At 40.3% G+C, this 27515-nt stretch overlaps 1 protein-coding gene across 3 annotated transcripts in view; it reads right to left on the reverse strand.

The window, feature by feature from the left end:
- The window catches only part of LOC124802890 (phosphoglucomutase-2), a 144674-nt gene that overhangs the window by 52824 nt on the left and 64335 nt on the right, over window positions 1-27515 (reverse strand). For all 3 annotated transcript variants that reach the window (XM_047263939.1, XM_047263940.1, XM_047263941.1), the window contains exon 9: window positions 17137-17242. In XM_047263939.1, the coding sequence (XP_047119895.1) occupies window positions 17137-17242 (106 nt within the window). The remainder of the gene's footprint in view (window positions 1-17136; window positions 17243-27515) is intronic.

The following is a 27515-nucleotide window of genomic DNA, read 5'->3' on the forward strand; positions in this document are numbered from 1 at the left end:
CGGTAGCAACCTGATTGTTCCTCGGACCCCGATGAACGCGCCGGACGAAATGAACACCTCTACGTTCTAAGTTGGCGCGCAGCTCGTCATCAGACTGCAAAAGGAGGTCCCCATGGAAAATAACACCCTGGACCATATTTAAACTCTTATGTGGTGTAATAGGAACGTTAACATCCCCCAACTTGGCACAAGCAAGTAACCTGCGTGACTGGGCGGAGGATGCCGTTTGTATCAGTACTGACCCAGAGCGCATTTTAGACAAGCCCTCCACCTCCCCAAACTTGTCCTCTAAATGCTCGACGAAGAACTGAGGCTTTGTGGAGGGAAAAGACTCCCCATCAGCTCTCGTGCAAACTAAGAATCGGGGCGAATAACTGTTACCTCCATCCTGAGACTTACGCTCTTCCCACGGCGTGGCCAGGGAGGGGAACGTTTTCGGATCGTACTTCTGAGCATTAAATTGAGCCCGAGAACGCTTAGAGACTGCTGGCGGCTGGCCGCCAGCGAGAGATGATGTACCACGCTTCATTGCGGGTCATCTGCCCTGATGCCACCTACTCCGACCAAGGGCCCTCCCCACGGGCGCCACCCAGCAAAGGCCACGTGGCAGGATGGCCGTTGCCGGGAGTCCCGATACCCCAGGAGGATAGGCATCTACTCCTTGGCATACGTGGGGAGTTAACGGCGCAGGCATCAGTAGAGCGATCCCTGTGTTGTCAGGGGGCGACAACCAACAGGGTACATGGCGGCCCCACCACAACGGACTGGCTACCGTGCTGGATCTTAGGTGCAAAAACGTCCAAGGTCGTCGTCGCAGTTAAAAGAAACACTGCAGAGTGCAGCGTGGTAATCGCACGGAGGTACGTATCCTCGCCCAAGAGATCGAAAACGAGCGGGACACCATTGCAACGACGAGAAAGCCGGCTAAAGGTCTAATTGCAAGACGGATACAGTGCACCATGTAAGGCGCCCTTCCCCAATTGGCTCGCTCTTCGGAATAATTTAGAAAGATGGAGGTCAAACCCGAGTGGGGACCATCACATAAGGCCGAAACATGTGAGACTCCTTTTAGTCGCCTCTTACGACAGGCAGGAATACCGCGGGCCTATTCTAACCCCCGAACCCGCAGGGGGGGAGGTGGAGAGGAAAGAGGTTATTGGCCATCTAGAGATCTTCCTAGCTTCCCAAACTGCGAAACCCCCAGTCCGGTTCAAGTTTATTGATAATATCTCTGTGATCTGGACTCAGGGCCAAGGCACCCTATCCTAATTCCTCACAACCTCAATACCTCCACTACCATCCACTTCAACTCTTCCTCCTCAGCCCAGCATTTCACCTTCTGGAAATTAACCACCTTCTCTCTGATGGCTCCATCTACACCTCTATTCATATTAAAACCACTAGCCACCAACAGTACCTGCATTTCAACAGCTGTCATCTCTTCCACACCCAAAAATCCCTCCCATACAGCTTGCCCACCCAGGGACAGCATATAAGCTGTAACGAGAACTCCCTTCCACATTAGGCAGTTTCCTGGAGGTCTCACAAAGGCCTTCGCAGACAGGCTCTACCCACAGAACTAGTCCACAAATAAATCTCCTGTGTCATTTCCCAAAACACCCCCCCCCCCCCCCCCAAGAACCAGCTACAAATGAGTGCCCCCTTTGTCACCCTATATCACCTCAAAACCAAACAACTGAAACACATCCTTTTTCAGGGCTTTGATTACCTAGCATCATGCTCCGAAATGAGGGACATGATACTCAAGATCACTTCCAACCCTTTTAAAGTGGTGTTCCATTGCCCACCCAACCTCCACAGCACCCTGGTGCATTCCTGTGCCACTCCCAATCCCAACCCCTTGCCACAGGGATCATATCCCCGTGGAAGGGCCAGGAGCAAGACCTGTCCATTCCACCCATCCAGCACTTCCTATTCCAGACTTGTCACAGGCTTATCCTACCCAATCATAGGCTGAGCCACCTGTGAAAGGAGTCGTGTCATACCAGCTCTGCTGCAATCATTGCACAGCTTTTTTTATTGGTATTATTACCAACCAGCTGTCCATCGGATAAATGACTGTGGCCAAGAGCCAAGTAGACCACCCTGTGGCACATCATGAATCTGAACATAACATTTTCAATTTAAATAGCTGCTTTCCAAACCAGGCCATCTGGATCCTTCCCTCCACCACCAGCTTTTCTGCACTTGTTCAAGGGGAATTATCCTTACAACACATTATCTGCACTTGAAATTATCACAGCCTCGATCTATGGCAACCTACTGTCACCACATCCTCCACTCAACACTTCCCGCCCCCTCTGTCCTATCACCTCCTCCCTATTCACATCCCCTCACCCTCACTGTGTGCTGCCGCTGCCCACCGCCAAAGCACCCATCTGGGTTTCCCCTTCCCTGCTCCTGGTCCCCCCCCCCCCTCCCTCCCACATCCCGATGCTGTGCTGGTGGCAGTTTTGTCATGCCTTGCCTGGAAGTTCAACGTGTAACTGTCTTTTTGTACTGCCTGACGGCAACTCAATGTACCATATTTACAGTTAGCCTCAATCAATCCTTTTCCTTACATTGTTGATATTTCAACCTGGAGTTTCAATTGTTTGAATTTTGTTGATCTACACTCGCTACTGTGGCTCTTAGGGATCTTACATTTTCCTTTCAAGGGACCTGAGATCCAACTGTGTTATAACTCTTAGTATTGGATGGTTTCAGTTAACTATGTGGTTTTAAATATTCTGTTCATTCATACTTGCCAAGTATGGTTGTTAGAGTTCACATCTAACTATTAAGAGACTTAAAGAGCTCAGATTTTAGTAAGTGATGAGTTTCATTCACTATATTTAGTAATTTTAGTTTAATGGGGACTGGAAAATCTATTGGAGGATTTTTGCCAACTGCACACTAGGGAATTTAGTAATGTAATGAATATTTGCTTTTATTGATCAACTGTTAATTTCTTAAAATTGTCCACATAAGAATTGTATCATTTTTCATACAAAGTGTTGCAGGTAACTAACTGTTCCTGCTTTTCATGTTACTCATCTGTTGTGGATGATGAGGGCTGCTACCTTAGTAGAACCATCACTCTCACCTACTGACTAGCCAATAAGGATATATAACCTCAAGTTCCTGCAATTTTTGTAGCTCTGTACAGCATCACGCATTGTGAATGGAATCAGTCACATCCAGCAGAAGTGTGGTTGCTCTGATGGTTTTAATGTGATGTGAACTATAATTAATAATGACAAGTGCAAAGTTTTTTCAAATCAAGGAATGGATATGTTGTAGATATTAGTGCTACTTGGCATCAATTTGTAACCTAAATACAGTGACAGCATCTAGTCTGAATATGTTAGATCTGCTGAACAACTAACTACTAGCAATGTTAGGGTGCAAGCTACTTGCTTGTAAATTTTGGCAGCTTTATTTGTACTCCTAGTGGTATCCACTGGTCATTGTATAATACCAGTTACCTCTCTGCATTCTGCAGCCAAGGGACACAATCATACTAGTAAGTGTACCACTTAGTTAGTGACACTGCTACTGCGAGTCCACCTGGAACTCCATTTGTTGATTGCTCGTGATTAGTTTAATGATCAGCTTGGTTGGAATTCCATATGCTGGTGCTACCAATGTGAGAGTGAGGAGCAAAGCAACAAGCCGTATGATTACTGATGACTGCTTGCTCAGACACATGGTGGCCTGATTTGTGGCATGTGCCACACTTCACAATGTAGTACGAACATTGGTAGCATTCATGTTCTGTGTAGTTCTTAAGGCACAATTCATTTCACTTAACATTATGAGGTCATCGAAGGAATACCAGGGAGGAGCGACTGTGAAGTGTTGCCTGTAGTGTTGATTGACTGTGAAGTTTTGCTCCTACTGGTGAACGATGACAAGCTATACGCTCCTATACTAGTGTGGCTACCAGTGCAGTAGTGGGCAAATTATTGGCTACCTTATGCCATATTGCTGGACTTTTATTTGTAAGACCTCATTGGGTGATGGGTCTGATAATGCTAATGCTTTCATCTGAACTTGTTTGTCCAGTGTGAACTTTACAATAATATCATGAAGTAAAGATTGTGTGTATAAGACACAGCAAGATGTACACACTAAATTACCCTGGCAGGATAAGCCTTGCAGTTCTGTGACCCAAGTTGCATAGAATGAACCTGGCTCTTTTGTACAATGACTCAGTTTGAGCCTGCCACAGTTCTCAAGAGAGTTGGATGGCTGTAATGTTTAGTCAGTAAATCACAGACAACAGAATATTCCAGCATACTTCAGTCTACATTTACATCTACATCTAAATAGATACTCTGCAAGCCACCATACAGTTCATGGTGGAGGGTACTATGTACCATCATCAATGTTGTTTTTGAATATTTGCTGAGTGGAAGTGGCTATTTTAAATGCTTGTGTTATTTGTAAGGCCTCACTGAGTGATGGGTCTGAAGATGCTAATGCAGCTAAAGTCTGCAAATTCTGAATTAGTTCATATAACTGCCAAATAGAAAACAACATTATAGTATTCTGAGACACTGGGTCAGAACCTGTATTTGCCTCACAGTACATTATGATGATGATGAGGTCCCATACTCCGAAGAGCGTAAGGTATGATGCAGGAGACCCGCACCACCAACTAGGCAATGTCGTAGTGGATGTGGTTTGCCACTGCCTTCCTCCGACCATAATGGGGATGAATGATGATGATGATGATGAAGACAACACAACAACACCCAGTCATTGTGAGGCAGAGAAAATCCCTGACCCCACCGGGAATCTCCCCCGTGCGCGGGAAGCAAGAATGCTACCGCAAGACCATGAGCTGTGGACACAGTACATCAAGAAACATCATAAACAGACATGCCAGTGGTTGCAGATATGTTACTGTTAATGTTTGTTGTTGACATTATTGTTGCTGCAGTAATCATGAAAGATGTTACTATTACTGCTGCTGCTGCTTCAACAATGCAAGGAATTATACCTCCATAGTAATCAAACAATGCTTTTTGGGAATATTCATTGTTGTCACTTTAATATTAGTCACAAAAGAAACATTTGCATCTGGTAACTTATGTGGAGCAGTGAAGCTGTGTAGGTCACAAGATGAAGCAGTCAAACTGCAGCAGCACAAGGTGCAAGAACTCGAGGTAGTCCAGAGAGCAAGCAGAGTGTCAATGATGATTGGTAGGATACCAACAACCAGAAACAAGCCAAAGTTATACATGAATGCAAGCTTTCTTAGTGAATTTCATTGATGAAATCTTCTTGGATTATCAGCTGAGTCATGGCATCGGGTTGATGCAACATTTCGATTCGTTATCTTCAGGTGACTTCGACTCAAGATGATGAATAGAAAACGCATCCAAATATTGCAACAGCACAACACCATGGCTATACTGATAACCTGAGGAGATTTCGTCAAGCCGAAGATGTTACAAGTCAATTCTGCAGTATGGGGTGTTCAAGAACTTTGTGTGTAAACTAGAGCCTCTTGACCCTTTCTGCCTCACAGCTTTTCCCACCCTCATTGCTTGCAGCCATGGAACTTTCATCCAGTCCAAACAATAGAATGGTGTTCGACATAAGCAAAAATGATAGAACAGTCTGGTTCATTTTGGATGCTTGTGTTACAAAGAAAATCTTGGTGCCTAGCAGAACTTAAAAAAATCAAATAAATAAATAAAAAAGAAAGAAGCAACCTAATGGATGTATGAGGAAATACTTATCCAATACTGCAGTATTATGAAAAGAATAGTTGCTACTCACCATATAGCAGACATGCTGAGTTGAACATAGGAACAACAGACTGTCACAAAATAAGCTTTTAACCAACAAGGTCTTTGTCAAAAATAAATGACACACACACACACACACACACACACACACACATACATACATACATACATACACACACACACACACACACACACACATACATACATACATACACACACACACACACACACACACACACACACACACACACACACACACCATTCTTACTGGCAGATTTAATTGGCTTTAGAATAAGGAAATACATATACTTTTGGAAAAAAGTTGAGACTGCATGACTGCAGACCTATTTGTTGCAGCATATTAGTACACGACTGTTTTTTAACAATGAACTGTGTTTTGTGATGAGATAAGATTCATCAAATTGATCAAATCAGTAACAGTGCATGGCAAGTTTACTGCTGATGTGTTGTCCTGGAAGATAATAATGACAGATCTCCTGTGCAGCCTAATGGAAAATGACCTAAAGAAATGTTTTGGGTAGTAATAGGAACAAATTCAGACATAATGTAAAATCTGTAAAATCAAATGGGTCCTACTTTAAGGCAGCCAGAATTAAATTGAGATATTTGGTGAGTTCACAAATCTGTGACACCAGTCTAATTGTTTCGTGTCACATTTTCCACATGATTTTTTAAAATGTAAATACATAAAACTGCAACCAGTCACTTGTTTTGAAATAGTTATTAATTCATCCCATGAGCCAGTTTTCGAACCTTTTCAGGCTCAGCTTCAAATGGTTTTCCAGAAGTTACTTAGCTATTTCAGCTGGGTGCTGGCTCTGTGACAAGAAGACTGAATATGCTTTAATGCATAGCCATGAGTATTGTTTATTTATAGATTTGGATCCAAAATTTAGTTTTGTACTTACTGCAACATTATGGGCAGCTTTTGTTCTTAGTATCCACCTGTCTGCTTCTACTGTTGATGGCCATTTGGTACCACATCACTCACTTTTATACTATATGTGTGCATAAACAGCATGGAATGAATAAATAACTATTTTTAAAAAGTGACTGGTTGCATTTTTATGTATTTACATTGCATAAACAGTCACAGGTTCTAAAGGATAAGCTTACACCATGAATGATACAGATTTAGCTCAACAGCTATCTGGCAGCAGAATGGTTGGAACTAAGAATTTTCAGACACATTATTCACACTCGGAAACAGAAAGCAGTTCTATACTCCCATGTGTCCATGCATGCGCACTAGACGACTGTAACTTGCTTGTGCGAGGAAGGCGGTACAGAGTATGCTTTCCGATTGTTACTGTTTATGGTTTATTGCTGTTGCATCTGTGGCCAGCAGCTAACTTCAGGTTTTCATTTTTGAGATTTTGCAAATTTTTCAGTGATTAAATTTCCAGAAATGCGTAAATTAAACAAAATAAATATTTTTTGCCAACAAACTTCCTACTATAAAAGCTGTCGGAATAAAAGCATTCTTTGTGCTGATTGCTTTGTATCTATAAATGGAATGGACCAAACAAATATTAAGCATCCTAATTCAAACATACAGTGAGGAAAGGTGTCATATGACAATCATGACCAGGTAAATTGGAAATCTTTTATTCCTGAGTAAATATTCTTATAACTTTATATGTGTGATTTTCGGTTAGTATATGTAGTGCTGTAATCAACAAATGGCCACTGCATCTTTTGCTTTATTTCCGATGTCAAGAAGGACAAACTTGCAATAGTCGGCGAAAGAGTCCTGGCACAAAATGAATGAACAATTGGTTTAATCCTTACCTAAGACTTGTTGGAACTTCCTCTTACATTACTCTCTCATTCGGTGAATTCTTTCCTTATTGATCGACAGCAGCTTGTTGGAATAAGCCACACCCATACTTCCCGAAGTTCTTCATTAGAGAATATATGCCCAGCAAGGATTGAACTCAACATCATCTGGCTATTCATCGTAGTTATCACTCCCTAATCCTAAGGTTTACAGACAATGCGAGGGGAATACCTCCATGTGCAAAATGCTATTCTTGTGTTACGACGACTCCCAAAATAAAACAAATAGTGTGGCCCATAATTCACAACAGTATTAAGATAATTCCATGATAGTTACATAAGAGAACAACAATTATTTAAGAAATAATAACACATAATACTCACGTACTGTCTGTAAAGAATTGCTGTGGGAGTAAGAACCACCTACCCATCAAATAGGTGCGAATGAGGGTGAAAAAGAAGTGTAGCGCATGATACATGAATACCCCAACATTATTCATCTAGTATTTGGAAGTGAGAGCACTTAATGACTTTAAACAAACTGTACACATAATGTCAAAACTCTTTTTTGCTGACAACCCCCCACAAAATTAAGAAAGGAAAAAAGTTTCACACTTACTACATTTTCACAGTTCATGCTGTAAAACTGCCGCATCAGGCAAGACATTTTAATATATTACTTCTTTACCACTAAATTCATTCACGACACATTCTACAGACACTATTCACACATAGCACTGATTGTAGCTGGAAAATTGTATCATTGTATGACTCACAGTTCAGGAGATAGGACGTTAAAAACAATGATATGCATGAAAAACTGATGCATCAAGCATAAATTTATTACTTCTTTACTACAGACAGTTTTCGCAGCACATTTTGCAGACAGTAGCCATCTATGCCGATGAATGTACCTACAATATTATATCACTGTACGACACATAGTTCAGCAGATATGATGTCGCACATGTTGAACTGTGGCAAAACCAAACCGCAGGGAGAAATTTGCTAGAGATACGGGAGAAATATGTATACAAAAATGTGGGAAATATATTTAACATATGTGAAATATGTATATGTGGGCAAAGCCATGGGCAAAAAAGTTCTCCACTACCCCTGGATAAAATTCAGCCAAACTTTGTACATATATTATTTATTATCTGAAAAGAAGTGCTGTGGGAGTAAGAACAACTACCTCCTACTGAAGTGTGGGTGATAATGTGGAGACAGAAGAGGGGAGGAAGAGGTGGACAGACAGAGGGGGAAGGACAACAAAGTCACAGATGTGGGGGAGGAAAAGGTGGACAGAGCGGGCGGCAGGTGGAATGGACAGAGAAAGTGAGGTGTGCCTCCTTGTGTGTGTGAATGGTGTACATTGCTGTGACCAAAAGCTTTATGTAAGTGTCTTTTAATTTTAATTGTGCTTGTCTGCAACTTGACTTGTCTTCTTTACGGTAAGTAGCAACCTGTCTTTTCCTTCATTGTCGACATTCCTACCTAGAGTTTCCTCTCTATGAGTCTGCAGTTCTAAATATACATGCTTGGGGCACTGCTGCATATGTGTACACCTTAGGTGCATCATGCAGTAGGGGCCTTAGTAACACGAGCAGTCTCTTCTCTCCTTTTTGTTTTCTTTAAGATGGTCGGAGTTTTATTCTAAAGCTTTGCCTTTTGGTTTTAACATGAGTATTGCACAGTATATTTCTACTTTAGACCAGCTAACTGAGACTCTCACAAATTTATGTACATTCTATATTTGAAGTTACACCTATGTGAGAATAAACATATTCTGTTGCTCAGAGTGTTCACTATCTACAGGAATGTGCAGTTGACAGGTTTTTAAGTGTAAAATTTTGGATGAACCCGTTGATTTATCTTCGCTGTATCACTAGTTCAGAGGGGATTGAGCCTGAGCATAATAAGAAAGTTTCTGTGAAGGCTGTCCTATAACTCCACACTAAATATCATTGAAATCCTCTATGGGAGTGTTTAATTTTATCGACATTTTATTTATGCATACGCAAGTTGTTAACAGTCAGGTGATACGTAGGCTGTTAGTACAAAATCTGAATGAATATGAACAGATAAATATGTGAGATAATTTAGAAGCCTAAAAGATGAACTGTGTGATATCCACCTATTGTGTTACGTGGATTTGATCAAAGATTTTTACTTATCAGTGGTTGCATCCCCAGCTGAATCACTTGCATGATAGTTCAGTGGACTACCTTCAGTATGCCAGAACTCTGTCAACAATTAAAAGCATTAGCTACTAAATTCTAACTGAAAGAACTTTTAAGAGTGGCATCAATAAGCAGAGTGAGTTGTTCCATCAACCCTGATGTACAGATTTCCCAAGGAAAGAAACAGATATAAAAAATAAAAAGATTTGTGTAATAGCCCCTGTACATGACCTTTCAGGATAATTTGTATTCCATACCCTGTCACTCGACTGTTGTGTTAACCATGGACATATTGAACTAAGGTATGCATAAGATCTGGAGTATTTTTATGGTTAACATAAGCAACTGTTTTTGTGTTTCTAGGAGGAGCTGTCAAAGAGTTTTTGTTTGCTGTATATTAAGATTTTGACTTGCAATTTATTTCTTGGTAGTTTGAGAACAGAAGCCTTTGTTTTGGCATCAGAGGCAAATGTCAGCTATTTGATGTGTTTCGTAATTTTTATTCAAACACAGCATGTCAGTGCTTAGGTTTAAACATTTTTACTGAATAAGCATTCGTTTCTCTGTTAACACTCACTTCCATCACAGTGTCTTCATATGAAAATAATACTATTATAGCATGAGGAGCTGCTGATGCTTCAAGTAGTACAGATCACATGCTTCACAAATGAAGTACAAAATTTTATTTATTCTGACCAAAACACTCTTAGATAAAGAACATGAATTAATACATGAGAGAAATCCATCTTTTAAGTTTCACTGTTTAAATTTTCATGTAAATTTAATGAAAGTACATAAATGTGGGAAGCTGCACACACTGATGATACAACAGTGGTGGTAGCCTGTAAGACAACCGTGATAGCTATTCATGCAGCTGTTTCAGAAAGTCTCCGAGTAGATGAAAACATGCCCGGCATATTTAAAAGTGATTGGTGGGATGATGATATTGCCGCAACGGTGAAGGAGAAAAAGGAGGCCTATAACAGATGGCTTATGGTAGAAGTAGGTATGTAAGACTGAGGGGGGAGGCAAAGAAAGCAGTACTTAGAGCAAAAAATGCTATGTGGGACTTTAAATGGGAAGAAATTAATTACTGCACAGGGAGTTCAAAGTCCAACGAAGCATGGATGGAAGATGATAAAACAGCTAAGAACAAATGACAGAAGTAGTATGAGCTTACAGCTGATAAGCTTAGACAGATGGAAGACATACCATGAAGAACTGAATTTCTGATTTTCAGGATGTATGCTCCTTTGCAGGAAACAAATATGATACACAAATCCAGAAGATAATAGCAGCTAAAGTACAGGATATATTTCAGCAATTCAAAAATGGCAAAGCATCAGGACCTACGGCTGCATATAAGGAGTTGTTGAAGGCTTGGTCAAAAATGTTATTTGAATATCCAAATGCATTATTTGAACATCTCACAAAGCTATTTAACCGCTGTCTTAGTGGAGAGGAAATCCCTGTTGAGTTTAAAGAAGGGTTCATCACATACATATTTAAAAGGGGAAGCAAGGATAATTATGCAAATTATCAAGGCATCACAGTTCTCAGTTCTATACTGAGAATATATGGGGTAAGATGCTTAAAACTAGAATTCAGAAAGAAATTGAGTATGTAGAAAAACAGAGTGCAGTATTAGTCACGTGACTGACAGTAAACTAGCACATAACTTGGAGAAACACACGATTTTTATAAACATGCAGAAGGCCTATGACAGTTTACCACTTTCTACAATGTGGGAAGCAACGAAAAACTAGAAGATTCATAAATGTTATGTACAAGCTGTTAGAAAGCTGTATTCAGATAATATTTGTTGTTTTGAAATTGGAAGTTACTATCACAGAAACTTAAGGTTAGTAAAGGACTGATGCTGTTTGGCACCTACCCTCTTTAAAATATTTTTGAACGAAGCACTGAAAAACTGGAGAAGAAATTGCAAAAACATGGGAGTTAGAGTAGGTGATGACACACTGTTCACCCTAAATTTTGCTGACAATCACGTCATCTTACCGAGGAAGAAGAGGGTGTGTCTTGTATGTTAAGAAAGCTTAAAGAAGGTTATGAGCAGCGGGGCATGAAAATTAACTTTACAAATACAAAATACTTGGTTGTTGGAGGTATAGCATGGGTAAGGGAAAGGTGACAATTAAGCAGTACATCATGGACTGTGCGGCTGGTCCCGGCGGAGGTTCTAGTCCTCCCTCAGGCATGGGTGTGTGTGTTTGTCCTTAGGATAATTTAGGTTAAGTAGTGTGTAAGCTTAGGGACTGATGACCTTAGCAGTTAAGTCCCATAAGATTTCACACACTTTTTTTTAAGTAGTACACTCCATTATTTGGAATAAAATGACATCCAGGATATAGAGGATATACAGAACTATGGTTGAGAGTTTTTTCTCTGTATGTTGTTGAACTATGGGAAGTCTCCAGGACCAATGTGAAGAAATTAAAGGCAATGGAAATGGAGCTTTGGGACGAATGATTAAAATCCCTCTGGGTTTTGTACTGCATCACTGTATAAAATACTTCAATTATAAGCTATACCAAACCATGGAAACTCCAGGTTGTAATGACAACAATGTAAGGAAAAGATAGATTGCTACTTACCGTAAATATGACACATTAAGTTGCAGACAGGCACAATTAAAAGATACTTCCATACAAGCTTTCGGTCACAGCCTTTATCAGAAAAAGAAAGAGAAATACCATTCATTCATACAAGCAAGTACATCTCATGCACACAACTGCCAACTCTGGCAGCTCTGGCTGGAAAGTCTTTCCCGAGGAAGGCCACTGTCATATAGTTCAAATATTGGTTTTAAGTTTATAGTTAAAGTATTTTGTACAATGCAGTACAATACCCAGAAGAATTTTAATCATGACCCAGGCTGTGGAAGCCCACTTAGTTATGTTTTTAGCCACGAAGTTGTGAAGTAACAAAAAGAGACAAAATAAGAAATTAAGTGCTATGAGAACAGATGGGATTTACAAAAGATACTATAGCTGCAACTGAAAATAAACAGCTAGCATTGTATGGACAGCTTAGAAGAATGCCAGATGAAAGATGTCCCCTAAAATACAGCACTGGAGACCTCCAACACACAGAAAGATAGGGAGATCCCAGCTATGATGGAATGAGGTATGTGATGCAGGACAGGGAAATGCAGGAAGAGGACTGGCAGGATAGAAGAAGATGGAAACTTGGATGCAAGAGATGCCGCATGGTGTAGAGAACTTGCAAAAAGGATAAGAAGAAGGCATAGACGCAGAGGATTGGTAATTGTATTAGATACCGTATTTACTCGAATCTAAGCCACACTTTTTTTTCCGGTTTTCGTAATCCAAAAAACCGCCTGTGGCTTAGAATCGAGTGCAAAGCAAGCGGAAGTTCTGAAAAATGTTGGTAGGTGCCGCCACAACTAACTATATGTAGCGCTACACAGGCGTGCTTTGTAGGCACAAAGATAAATACTGGCGCCAAAACCTCTGCGTCAGTAAATAAATTTTTAAAAAAAGGTGGAAGACGAGGGTTTTTTCTCCGCCCCGAGTTTCGACCACTGCATTTTCATACATTATCTAAAGAAGTAAATACAAATTCCGTATTGTTCATCTTCGAATGTAGCAAAATTTCAATGTGCTACGAAAATCCGACTGGCAAGACTGTTTGGGATGTTTGTCAATATGGCCAACTCTGCGTTCTGAATTTTTTCCTACCTGTGAGAAGAGATGGTTGCTAATAGTAACCTGATGAAATGTGAATCACATGCAGTATTCTTTTCACCATAAGAATAATACGAATATAAACATTTTGCCATGCATTCTTTCGTGTTTGCTGCTATCTCATTTAAATCCTGTCTGCCTAATAAACTACGAAACTAGAGTGAGACAACAGCAAAAGCGGAAGAATATACGTATCGTGTCATGTTTATGTTCGTATTATTCTTATGCCTAATAGTGATACAGTCAGAAATGAAGCACGGCAACTGACTTGATTTTTAAATCTAAGATGACTAATTTCTGTGCAGAATTTGATGTACTAAAGAAGCGGCCGCAAAGATTTTCAAACGGAGAAAAATTTTCGCCTAACTTTGGTTCAGAACATGTTCTATCAAACGCAGTCTATTATTTGGTTCTTGTTGATCATTATCAAGGAAAGCAGCAGTGTAAGTAACAACAAATAGTCTCTTGCCATTGTTTCGCTAATGAGCCGATTCCTCTCTCTTTTTTTTAATTGTAAGCGGCGGTAGCGCGTACAAAAGCAAGCCATGCCGCGAGCGGCGGCAGGCCGTAAACACGCACTATCAGAATGCGACAAACAATGCATGACACAGTACTACAGTAATGCATTTTCAGCTTAGAGTGACATAAACACCTATAACAAAGAAAACGGCACTTATCAGATCAAAGCAAAATAAGCAATCGATTCAAACCAGACGAAGCACGTGAAAAAGGAAGGGTACTCGTATAAATACGGACGGAGCGCCTGACGCATAGCAATGACTACCTGGTAAAGCTTAACTGCTAAGCTTACGACTCGAACCAAACTACTGTAGCTGTATCGTCATTCATTTGACCTAAATTGTGTCTCATATTACAATGGACCAACTTTGTTTTGACTTGGAGGTTCGGCCCAAAACTTTTCTCTCCCCTCAAATTTCAGGTGCGGCTTAGATTCGCGAAATTTTTTTTTTTTCCTTTATTTCGAGTCTCATTTTTCAGGTGCGGCTTAGATTCAAGTGCGGCTTAGATTCGAGTAAATACGGTATGTAAGTAACATATTTTACTGGACTTAAATTTGGAAAGAAGGAAAAAAGAAACACTAGTAATGTCACTTAGCCGAGCTAAGCCTATAAGCAATGTGAAATTTCTCACTAGTAATGGCACAGTTGAAGGGAGATCATGATGGTACCACTGAAAATGTTTTTATCTGGATGAAAGGACTCTGTAATGATATTAGATGACGGTGAACAGATAAAGTGCTCATTTTCTTCATTCATGAAGAATGATGTCTTTGAAGTGACATTATTACTAAATTATTTACATGATTTGGTTAAAACAGGTTGTTCTGAAAATGTAGAACACTTCTCACTCTATGTATAGGTTGCCTGAAGCCTTTTGGGTCAAATTGAAACAGGTGATAGTAGGTCCACAACTAATTCTATTGAGATAGGAAACCAATGTTCAGAAAAGCATATTTATTGTGTTATGAACATACACAGCGTACACCACATAACAACAACATAGCTCATACCAATTGTTCATAGTGACGACCGCCAGTCTCAATGTATGCGTGGCAATGGCACACTAGTTCTACAGGGGTTTCATACTCCATCGTCTTGACATAACCCACAGGAAGAAGTCCATTGTCCAAGATCACCTAACAGGACCCTATTTACTGCCTCCCTGTTTCACTGGTCCATGTTACCTGGTGTTCTCATGAGATGTGCTGCCACTGGAGACTGTAGCCCTCATTGTCTGTGAAGGGATGTGGTTTCAGCAGGACACTGCACCACCCCACTTCGATGTTAATGTATGCAAGCACCTGAACAACACGTTCCCCAATCACTGAATTGGAAGGGGAGGTCCTGTCCCATTGCCAGCGCTTTCGCCAGATCTCTCGCACCTCTGGTCCAAGCTGCGTGTTTCCTGGTACGACAGACACCAGGGTTTTTTGAGAGATTGCAGTAGAATTTCAAATGCTGTTGCCAAGCATGCAATGAGACTGCCAGCTGTCACTCTGAACAATTGCTATGAGATACACTGTTGTTAAGTGGTGTGCACTGTGTATGTCCTTACCTCAAAAATGTGCATTTCTGACCACTGGTTCCCCATATCGATATACTCAGTTGTGGACCCACTATCATGTTTCAACTGACCCAAAGGTTTTGAGACACCCTGTTATTTAATACTGTATATCAAAGAAAAAGGATGTTTAATCATGAGTACCTTCTTTCAGGAAAACTTTAGTTAAGACTTTATTCTTTAGTTAGTTTGAGGAAATCTGTGAACATGTAGAGGTTGGATCTGTGAGGAAGTTAAAAGTAACGAGTTAAAGAGCTATGACACACATCACTGTGATTGTTATTTTGGACATGGGTTTCCCATAATTGGCTAAATCGGAGTGGCTAAAATAATGTACAACCACTTCACTTGTTGTTGTTGTTGTTGCATTAGTTGTTGTCACAGTAGTAGCTGCTTTTGTTGTTGTTGTTGTTGTTGTTGTAGTCCTCAGTCCAAAGAATGGTTTGATGTAGCTCTTGATACTAGTCAATGCCAGACAAAATTTGGCTACATATTTGTTCAGGTCAGAAACAAAGCAGCAAAGAACTGTTTGGGTATTCTAACAAACTGAAACCAACAACAATGGTTTGTTTTTGAAGTGCCTCCATCAAAACGATCTTTCATTTCTTTGGTTACAATGGATATGTCACAACTATTACTCTATTGAATAACAATTAATTTGAGTGATATACAGGGACCTGTTTGCCTCAAATTATCAATGAAATCAGGAAAACAATGAAAAATGTCACATCCTCCTCCTCATAACAATGTCAGCTGTCACAAAGCAGCTAACAATTGATTATCTGATGGAGAAAAAACTTCTAATGGATGTCTCATTGTCCTTATAGTTTTGAATTAGTGCCAAACAGTTTCTTTTTGTTTCCTTATGTCAAACGAAAAGTGTGCAAAAGCTATTTCCAAACCTTGAGACACTGTTGAATCCTCCCAAAATCGTGTTATTGAGGCACCAATATCAGTGTGTAAAACATGTTTTCAGTACTGGTTTGAACACATGCAAGAAACTATAAATTTTAAAGGCAGGTATTTTGGGAAATAATATTAGCAAACAAAAACAATTTTAATAAAATTCTTTATTGTTTTTGTAAAACTTAAAAGATGGCCCTTATTACTCTGCCCAAATATGCATATTAGATAATATTTGGTGATTTGTGTGCAATGATTGTATCAATGAGAGAAGAAGTGGAACATCAAGAGTAGGAAGGCAAATGTTCTGCAGCAGGGAGAACTGAGACACACTGTATAGGAAGAGGAGATGACGGAGAAGGTGTTAATATGTGAACGAAACCAAGAAAATGAAGAGGAAGAAAACAGAGAAGAAGAATGTGGCCCACTGATGTAGCAAGCAATGAGAGTGAGTGCGAGCTAAAAGGGCAGAAAATACAATTAATTTACACAGAATATAAAGATGAGCTGAAATTTCAAGTAATTAATGGGACAGCCTAGTATATGTGTACATGTATAGAAAGTAAAATCAATGTCTTACTCAACACATGCAGTGTGACCTGTGTCGCTACCACTCACAGTTGTGTGTCAGCACCTACATTTAAAATTCACAAAATGCTACACACAAAGAATACTTACAGTGCCTGGTGCATCTTGAAAGTTTCGTAACCTTTCAAATATCTTCTTCATTATCTCTGGTTTATGGCATATGAAGTAAGAATTTTTGCTTATGTGATGACCATATCTGAAAATTAAAATTTCATGTTACAAAAAGCTAACACACACACACACACACACACACACACACACACACACACACACCACAAACGATGAGAGGCAGAGGAGAGGGAAACGGGCTGACACAAAAAGATGGTCAAGCTTTAACAAGAAAGCAACAACCTGTACAAAAGTTTCTATCCATTCAAAGATGATGGAGCTATCTGCCTTGTGTGACAAAATGAAACATTGTGTGCTGTGAATAGCTTCCCAAAATTCTAACCATACCTGATGAAATCCATTGTAAACAGAGTTTCAGCTAGAGTTGAATAGAACTGCAAAAGTGCCACAGCAAAACCATACTGAACGCATGCATGTCACTAATTTCACAAAAGTCATTTAACACTATTGGTGTGGCTATACACTTGCTATTCTCCTGATCTTGGATCCTCAGTTGCCTACCACTTATGTTCTCTAAACAACATCATATGAAGAAACTTCTTCAATAAAGACGATGCTTTTCAAAATGGCTTGGTACCATTTCCAACTTCACTTCAGCACAATCCTTCAAATGTGAAACTGATTATGGAGTAGAATAAACTGCTTATTAATTTCTACATGCTATTGAAATGTAATACAACTTTTATCAAGCCATAAAAATCCAACAGCTTTTGAATCAACCATGTATGATGAGAGATGAAGGCATGCAAAGTAATTTAAATAACACAAACACGCACATGCACACTTGAAAATGCATACTCCAGCAATGTACAACTTTGAGTTGTTGGGTATTCTGCCAGATATCAGTGTCATTCTTGCATGATATTTCAGTAACATAACTGTCTCGGGTAACACCCGATGAAGATAAAAAGTTACGTTATCAAAATATCTTGCAAGAATGACACTACTGTCCGGTAGAATACCAGACACCTCAAGATGTCCACAGATCACCAAGAAAGCCTGAATAATTACAATGTATCACTTATTACATTGATAGATGGAAGATGTTTAATAATTGATGAACTACTTCCATTAACCGCAAAAACACGTACAATGACAACTGCGTGTTGCAATGACCATGGACCCAGAGCCCTTCCTACATTGGCTTGTTGTTTCATCTATAAAGGACTAACAATAAATTCCTATCTGATATTGGCTGGCTGACTAAAACCTGCAATACTGCATAATCAGTTTAAACGAGTAATCCAACTCCCACAGCACTTGTAAAATGCAGCTCACCAACCCAGTCTATCCTGTGAAACCCTCTTTATATCTGTATAATTAACGCCACCTGCATCCACTTGAAGCTAGTTACTGTATTCAAGCATTGGCGTCCCACTAAAATTTTTACCCCAGCATCCTCATACTATTGGCAGTAAGAAGATGCAGGGGAGCATTCGAGTAACGATGAACAGGATTACTCCGACGTGACAAAACCTATGAACCTTCAAGTGGGACAAGTTCTGATTCGGATGACAATCAATCAAAGAATAGGTGAAAAAACAACAGTAATGTTCAAACTGTCGCAAACGAACAACAAATACCAAATATACTAGAGGAAGATTTATACTTAAGTAGTGATAGTGAAAGTGCTGTAAAAAGTTGCGTAGTTTTAAAAACGAATGAACGCGTGGAAAGGAAAGTAAACAATAAAACTAATATTCCACAGCATGGTAAAAAGTGTGTAGTTCATGCTGATGAATGGAAATGTAACGTCTGTAAATTCAACGTAGCTGGTGGGAAGGAATATGTAAATACACAAGGTAGAACTGTTTCTGTTTAAGTACTGCAGCCTCCGTGCATGTGTAGGATGAAATGCTCAGAAAAACTGTCTGAAACTGAAAGACAGAAGATTTTTCATTCATACTGGCATGAGGAACTGTCTACAGATATGAAAAGGCAATTTGTTGGAGCATTTGTTGAGCAACTTGGTACAACTCGTTCAAGAAAAAGAAATTTAACCTCGAATAAGTGTAAAGCTACAATTTTACTGTAAATGGTGGATGAGATGAGGTGTGCAAGATCATGTTTTTGAACATCTTTCTATCTCAAATACAGTTGTAGCAAAAATTTTTATAAAACATGGAGCCAGCTGGAGTAGTAAGAAAAGATCAAAGGGGTAGGCATACTCCAAGCAGAAAAACACCTGATGAAACTGTTGAACATATCAAAAGACATATTTCTTCTTTCCCACATCATGAAAGTCACTACAGTAGAGAACAGTGTGTCAGGAAATATTTAGGACCACAACCGAACATACAAAAAATGCATGACTTATACATAGACGACTGTACTCAAAACAATATTGACCCAGAAATAAGGAGTAAAAAATGGCTTTATGCAGACATCTTCAATAAACAGTTCAATTCGTCATTCAAACCATCTGAAAACAACACGTGTGATACATGCGATATGTTTCAGGTAAAAATGAAAAGTAATCAGACTCCAGAAGAAAAAGAATCTGTTGAAGCTGAGTGCACTGCTCATCTGAAAGAATAAAAAAAACAGGTATCTGTTAAAAAGTAATGACAATAACAAGGCAAGAGGAACACCAACACACAAAGTGTTCACCAGAGACCTTCAGAAATGTTTGCCACGCCCATTCATATCAAATAGTATTAGTTTCTATAAAAGGAAACTTTGGGCCTTAAATTTTACCTCGTATGATGCATCAGATTCCTCAGTGCACTGTGTGATGTGGGATGAGTCAAAAGGAGGGCGAGGCAGAAACGAAATTGCATCAGCGATTTTGAAGTGGGCAGATAGTGTCATACCTGACAGTGACGTGGAAGAAATCACACTTTGGACAGACAATTGCTACAGACAAAATAAGAATGTGAATATTACAATGTGTTTTTTTCTGGTTACTGCATAAGTATTTACAAATTAAGACCATAACTCAGAATTTTCTACTAAAAGGCCATACCCCTATGGAGGCTGACAGTGTTCATGCGTTGATAGAAAAGAAACATAAGAAATTGAATAATATGAGTATTTTAACACCCTGGGACAGGCAACAATTGTTAAGACAAACTTCCAGCAAGTACATTGTTTATAACATGGAACTTCAAGATTTCAAAAGTTTTCATTCACTGTATGCCACAAAAGACTCTGAAAGGCCTCCCTTTGTTTAGAGGAAAATGGATATGGAGAACAGGCTATTTTTATTATCAAAGTGTGTGCAATTACAAGTGAAACAGGAAAACATGGGAATTCTGTACTTCAAAACATCTTTCAATGGTGCAACAAACAGGCTGACTTCATTATGTTATGCAGACACGGACATACATTTCCAGCATATTTGAACCAACTCTCAGATGTCCCAAGACCTATTTCCCTGCAGAAATACACTCCTGGAAATGGAAAAAAGAACACATTGACACCGGTGTGTCAGACCCACCATACTTGCTCCGGACACTGCGAGAGGGCTGTACAAGCAATGATCACACGCACGGCACAGCGGACACACTAGGAACCGCGGTGTTGGCCGTCGAATGGCGCTAGCTGCGCAGCATTTGTGCACTGCCGCCGTCAGTGTCAGCCAGTTTGCCGTGGCATACGGAGCTCCATCGCAGTCTTTAACACTGGTAGCATGCCGCGACAGCGTGGACGTGAACCGTATGTGCAGTTGACGGACTTTGAGCGAGGGCGTATAGTGGGCATGCCAGAGGCCGGGTGGACGTACCGCCGAACTGCTCAACACGTGGGGCGTGAGGTCTCCACAGTACATCGATGTTGTCGCCAGTGGTCGGCGGAAGGTGCACGTGCCCGTCGACCTGGGACCGGACCGCAGCGACGCACGGATGCACGCCAAGACCGTAGGATCCTACGCAGTGCCGTAGGGGACCGCACCGCCACTTCCCAGCAAATTAGGGGCACTGTTGCTCCTGGGGTATCGGCGAGGACCATTCGCAACCGTCTCCATGAAGCTGGGCTACGGTCCCGCACACCGTTAGGCCGTCTTCCGCTCACGCCCCAACATCGTGCAGCCCGCCTTCAGTGGTGTCGTAACAGGCGTGAATGGAGGGACGAATGGAGACGTGTCATCTTCAGCGATGAGAGTCGCTTCTGCCTTGGTGCCAATGATGGTCGTATGCGTGTTTGGCGCTGTGCAGGTGAGCGCCACAATCAGGACTGCATACGACCGAGGCACACAGGGCCAACACCCGGCATCATGGTGTGGGGAGCGATCTCCTACACTGGCTGTACACCACTGGTGATCGTCGAGGGGACACTGAATAGTGCACGGTACATCCAAACCGTCATCGAACCCATCGTTCTACCATTCCTAGACTGGCAAGGGAACTTGCTGTTCCAACAGGACAATGCACGTCCGCATGTATCCCGTGCCACCCAACGTGCTCTAGAAGGTGTAAGTCAACTACCCTGGCCAGCAAGATCTCCGGATCTGTCCCCCATTGAGCATGTTTGGGACTGGATGAAGCGTCATCTCACGCAGTCTGCACGTCCAGCACGAACGCTGGTCCAACTGAGGCGCCAGGTGGAAATGGCATGGCAAGCCGTTCCACAGGACTACATCCAGCATCTCTACGATCGTCTCCACGGGAGAATAGCAGCCTGCATTGCTGCGAAAGGTGGATATACACTGTACTAGTGCCGACATTGTGCATGCTCTGTTGCCTGTGTCTATGTGCCTGTGGTTCTGTCAGTGTGATCATGTGATGTATCTGACCCCAGGAATGTGCCAATAAAGTTTCCCCTTCCTGGGACAATGAATTCACGGTGTTCTTATTTCAATTTCCAGGAGTGTATAATGATTTAATGGCACTGTTGCCATATATCCCTTCAGTTTGTCATGCATTTTATAAGAACCTAGAACATACACGTAATACAAACATAACAGACTATTCAGAAGAAGACATAGATGTGATTTACAACCAAATGTGACATTTATGCTCATACAGCAAGCTATACCACAGTGTGAGTAATGTTCTGTTCATGAAATATATTCTTACGATGAAATTAATGTCATTGAGTAATATTATTCATTAAATACCGCAACATGTTTATGAGAGGTATAAAACACCATGTCCATTATCAGGGTGTATACATGGACAAGGAAAAGAAATTCCCGGATTTTTCCCGGATCTCCCGGTTAAAAATTCATTTTCTCCCGGGTGAAAATACACTTTTTCCATGTATACTTTCCCTCGGATGTATAAAACGTATCCTTTGAATGGATATGGTTTTATAGAGCAGCGTAGAATTTCCCGGCGCTTTAGAAAACAATACTCAGGGCGAAAAGACACGTTTTGGAAAGATCTTTGACGCGCAGCAACCTGTAAGCTGCATATTTTCGTATTACGAAAGTATAAATTCGATTTCCACCAACAGGAAAATTTAATGGTTTAAATTAATATACATAGCGTTGCTACAAGAAAAGCAAAGCTTTCGCATATAATATTTGTCTCGAAGATTAATAAGCTACAAGAGAAGCTAAGGTTTCACACGTAATGTTGATTTGTTTAGCGCATGTTACACTTTAAGATACATCACACAAATACGCCAGTAAAATTTTCTTGGTTAGAAATTCTTCTAAATGGGTCGTCATCACAGAGTTGATTTTTAAAAGAGATTTAGGATATTCATCGTACATTCTCGCACATAGTTCATCTTGCGTAAAAGGAAATTTACTTTGAAAATAACGCTTTTCGAACAACAATTTGCAAATATTTTCCCGCGACTTATCAGAAATAGATTCATTTCAGCAGTTGCCAGATAGCGCCAGATAAGAGGCGGCACCGCGCTTGCGCAGCTATGGTGACGTAGGAAGCATGTACATTCGTACGTGTAAAACATTAAAAGATCTTACATCTTGTCATAAAAGAAACAAGACATCAGAGGATACTCCTAAGAGTGTCAGAATTTCGTGAACCATACTAAAATACGTAGTTCACCTTACAGTGCACATTCGTATGTGCAGATTCCCAATGACGTAGGCCTCGACCTGATATTAAGCTTTTCAGTGTGGTTTTCAGGACGTAAATTTTCTTCGAGTACCAGTACTGTATTATCTCGTGTCTGGTTCTTTGTTAAGGCATAATGCCATACGTGCCAGAAGATGAAAATGTGCACTTGAAATGCAGTGAACAGTTGAAACTAGCCAATAGTGTGGAATAAATTGACTGCCTCAGCAGGAAACCCTAATAAAAGCCAAATTTCTTTAGCAAACCGACAAAAATAACTTTATTGTTCTGCAAGGCGATTAACGCTTGACTGTCAGAAAGGTGAAAATAAAATAAAATCTGAAACTAGTAACATATTTTAGCCTTCCGTAATTATGTTAATATATTTTAATTCACTTGATAGCTCCCAGCCACGGAAATCGGTCTGTTTTCATTTGACATGAGAGCAGTAAATGAAGAGGAAACAGGAAAATCACTAAATGTAAACACGGGTCACGTGGAGACTACCCCCTCTCCCCTCCTTCCACTATAACTCAGACTGCTCTGCACTTTTTTTAAAAAAAAAAAAAAACTTTTCAAACATAAGTTCATTTTGTAGCGCACATCTTTCTGAAGAGTCTGATACATAAAACATATATCTTCAAGGAAATGTAAGACACATTATTTGGTCTCAAGTGTTCAGTGCAGTGCCACGTCTCTTCAACTCTTCAAACAACATTCTTATAGTGCACGTCACTGTACTTCCTCTGTGGAACTCAAACGTGTATGTTTTGTAATGGATGCATTCAAACTATTTCAGGACAGTTGAAATTAGTATGTCCTGTAGTGCCTCTCCTGCTCACAGTCGGCCGGTTTGACATCCTGCCCAACCCCTCGCAATTAATACTGGATAGGATAATTTGTAACCAGGAGAAAATCTGTACTCTTTATTGCCTATTAGCTAATAACTTGCTCTTCTGTGTAACACAAAATTAAATATAGGATACCTAAAAACCAGTAAAGACAGGAGACAGGCTAAACAGTACACATTTCTTCAATCCTTAGGTCCTAGCGATTTTTCTCTCTAATCTTGCTACAGATTTACAGGGCGTTCTTTCCTTTCTCGAAAGAACTATTACCTTATCAAAGTTCATCAAACGTTTTGCTACGTGAAAAATGGAAATGTCATTGTCTAATACCGAAAAAGGTGTTAATACAATTAGTACCAAGACTGGTGTAGTTTCTCGATCCGATTAGGTCTATTTTGTCACTGTGTGCAGGATAAAACAAAATAGGCCTTTCTAATATTGCAGCAATTGTAACACATACCAAATAAACGACACTGTTTTGGCAATAATGGTCATTTTTATAATATGACAAAATAATTCACGAAGTACCAATACGAAATACCTATTTGGCCTACTACAAGCAAAAAGCTTTACGTTAGGAAATAGTTTCACATTTCATTCATGCGCTCCAGTTTCTCATGCACGAGACCGAAAAATAGAACGAAATTTTTGTGTAAATTTGGAATCGTCCTATTCTCCCATAATTTGTGTGATGTCCCCGTTTCCTCTCCTTCCTCGTTCTAACAAAGTCTTATCATCACTAACTCTGTAACTATTCCTACCACTGTCAAAACTCATTCTCCGGTTAACTTAACTACCCCTGCCACAATCACCGGTTTAGTTATCCAGAGATTATTCTCCGATTAGTCGTTATTACGAGTTCGTACAATGCGTTTCCCGCACTACTTCAAGAAGGGGACTTAAACGGCTGCTAGCTGGGGACTGCAACTGGCCCTATGTAGTTTAGCGATCTGGCCAAAAATTTTCTGTCAAAATTTCACTTTCTTGGATACACCAAGAAGATAACACGTAACCTTTCTTACCTGTTACTCCTGTTAGTTGTTTATTTCCACTCTGGTAGTCTGAATCTATGGATTTTGCTAGTAATTATAACAACGCTGAACATTCACAAACCGAATCAACCACATAAACAAGCAGCAGTTGGCATTCTCCGGTTCGGTTTTATTCCGCTCAGCTCTTAATACCCCGTCCCGTTTTGTCTGCAGGAAAGTTTGTTTCTAGATGTGGCGACGATTCCCGTGACAGAGGCATCACTTAACAATATGCATGCATTCAAAACTCAACTTATAGTTCATTCAGAAATCAACTTAGGATGCGTTCAAAAACCATCAGGGGTGCGTTTCAAAATCGTATGAATAATCGATAGACCGACGTGCGCTGGATGGTAGGTGCTTTGTAAAACACATTTTTTTTTCTTTCCTCAAGAATATGAATTTTCCCCCTCCCCCCGAAATTGCTGCCCAGTTCAGATACCCTGGTTTGCTGCCACCCCCCACTAGATCCGGGCCTGCTGCGCACGACAGTAAAATTTTTCCCGGTACCATGTGGCTGGTTGCTGCTACTGCTACTTACACAGCCAACAGCCACATTTCTGTAGCTAGAAGCGGGAAAAGGTACTAAAAAGCCTTTGACAAATTCTGCTGTAGGCTTGTACGAGCACTTTGTTATTTTATATGGTGCATTTCCTTTGCAATTTAAGTTTTATTTTCGTTTTTTTTCTCTCGTTCATGTTTTAACGCTCCAGTATTATTCTGCAGTAGCGGGATACAGTAATATCCTTTAGTTGGAGTATCGGTTCTACCAGTCAAAATTACAAAAAATTAACTGAAAACTTAATCAACGAAAAATTCCCGGAATTCTAAAAAGTTCCCGGGTTTCTTCCGGATGAAGAAATTCCCGGGTTATTCCCGGATCTCCAGGTTGTCCCGGGTCGTAGACACCCTGATTATATATCTGCAAAACTGGTACAAAATGAAAAAAGGCTATTACATGTGAAGCAACATGATACTTAATGTTCAAGGTGTAAACTGACCAAATTTCGTTACAGTGATGCTATTAATAGGTCAAGATATGTAAGGGAGAACACAGTGTAACACCTTCAAATTGCTCTCCTGCAAAATTTAGTAAATGTGGCAGTGTCCTATACCTTTGACTCTGTGTACCAACTAAATATGTTAAACTAGCACTGACTGTCTTCAAAGTAGGACACATTTTGTTCCACACGTAAATGGATGCACAGACATCAGGACTCAGAACATTTCTGCAGCCATTCTATGTTAGACCGCACAAGAGCATTGCATTTTGGGATTACAGCAGAGTACAAGAACATGCCTATAGTACACTATTAGTCCAATGCCAATAAGCAGATTTCTTTTAATTAAACTTTACACAGTGTAAGGGCACACTTCAACGTTGAAAACACTATCAAAAAAATATGTAACAAATACCTTCTTAGTAATGCAATCTGTCTCAGACTGTTTTCTGTTGAGATACTAGTCAACATATTTTGAGATCATGAGTTTCTCAACATGAGATAAAAATCGTATCAGTTCGAACTCATCCTACACTCTACATTGTTGTTGTTGTTGTGGTCTTCAGTCCTGAGACTGGTTTGATGCAGCTCTCCATGCTACTCTATCCTGTGCAAGCTTTTTCATCTCCCAGTACTTACTGCAACCTACATCCTTCTGAATCTGCTTAGTGTATTCATCTCTTGGTCTCCCCCTACGATTTTTACCCTCCACGCTGCCCTCCAATACTAAATTGGTCATCCCTTGATGCCTCAGAACATGTCCTACCAACCGATCCCTTCTTCTGGTCAAGTTGTGCCACAAACTTCTCTTCTCCCCAATCCTATTCAATACTTCCTCATTAGTTATGTGATCTACCCATCTAATCTTCAGCATTCTTCTGTAGCACCACATTTCAAAAGCTTCTATTCTCTTCTTGTCCAAACTATTTATCGTCCATGTTTCACTTCCATACATGGCTACACTCCATACGAATACTTTCAGAAATGACTTCCTGACACTTAAATCAATACTGGACGTTAACAAATTTCTCTTCTTCAGAAACGCTTTCCTCGCCATTGCCAGCCTACATTTCATATCCTCTCTACTTCGACCATCATCAGTTATTTTGCTCCCCAAATAGCAAAACTCCTTTACTACTTTAAGTGCCTCATTTCCTAATCTAATTCCCTCAGCATCACCCGACTTAATTAGACTACATTCCATTATACTTGTTTTGCTTTTGTTGATGTTCATCTTATATCCTCCTTTCAAGACACTGTCCATTCCATTCAACTGCTCTTCCAAGTCCTTTGCTGTCTCTGACAGAATTACAATGTCATCGGCGAACCTCAAAGTTTTTATTTCTTCTCCATGAATTTTAATACCCACTCCGAATTTTTCTGTTGTTTCCTTTACTGCTTGCTCAATATACAGATTGAACAACATCGGGGACAGGCTACAACCCTGTCTTACTCCCTTCCCAACCACTGCTTCCCTTTCATGTCCCTCGACTC

Source organism: Schistocerca piceifrons, chromosome 6 (genome assembly GCF_021461385.2).
Source record: "Schistocerca piceifrons isolate TAMUIC-IGC-003096 chromosome 6, iqSchPice1.1, whole genome shotgun sequence".
NCBI lineage: Eukaryota > Metazoa > Arthropoda > Insecta > Orthoptera > Acrididae > Schistocerca > Schistocerca piceifrons.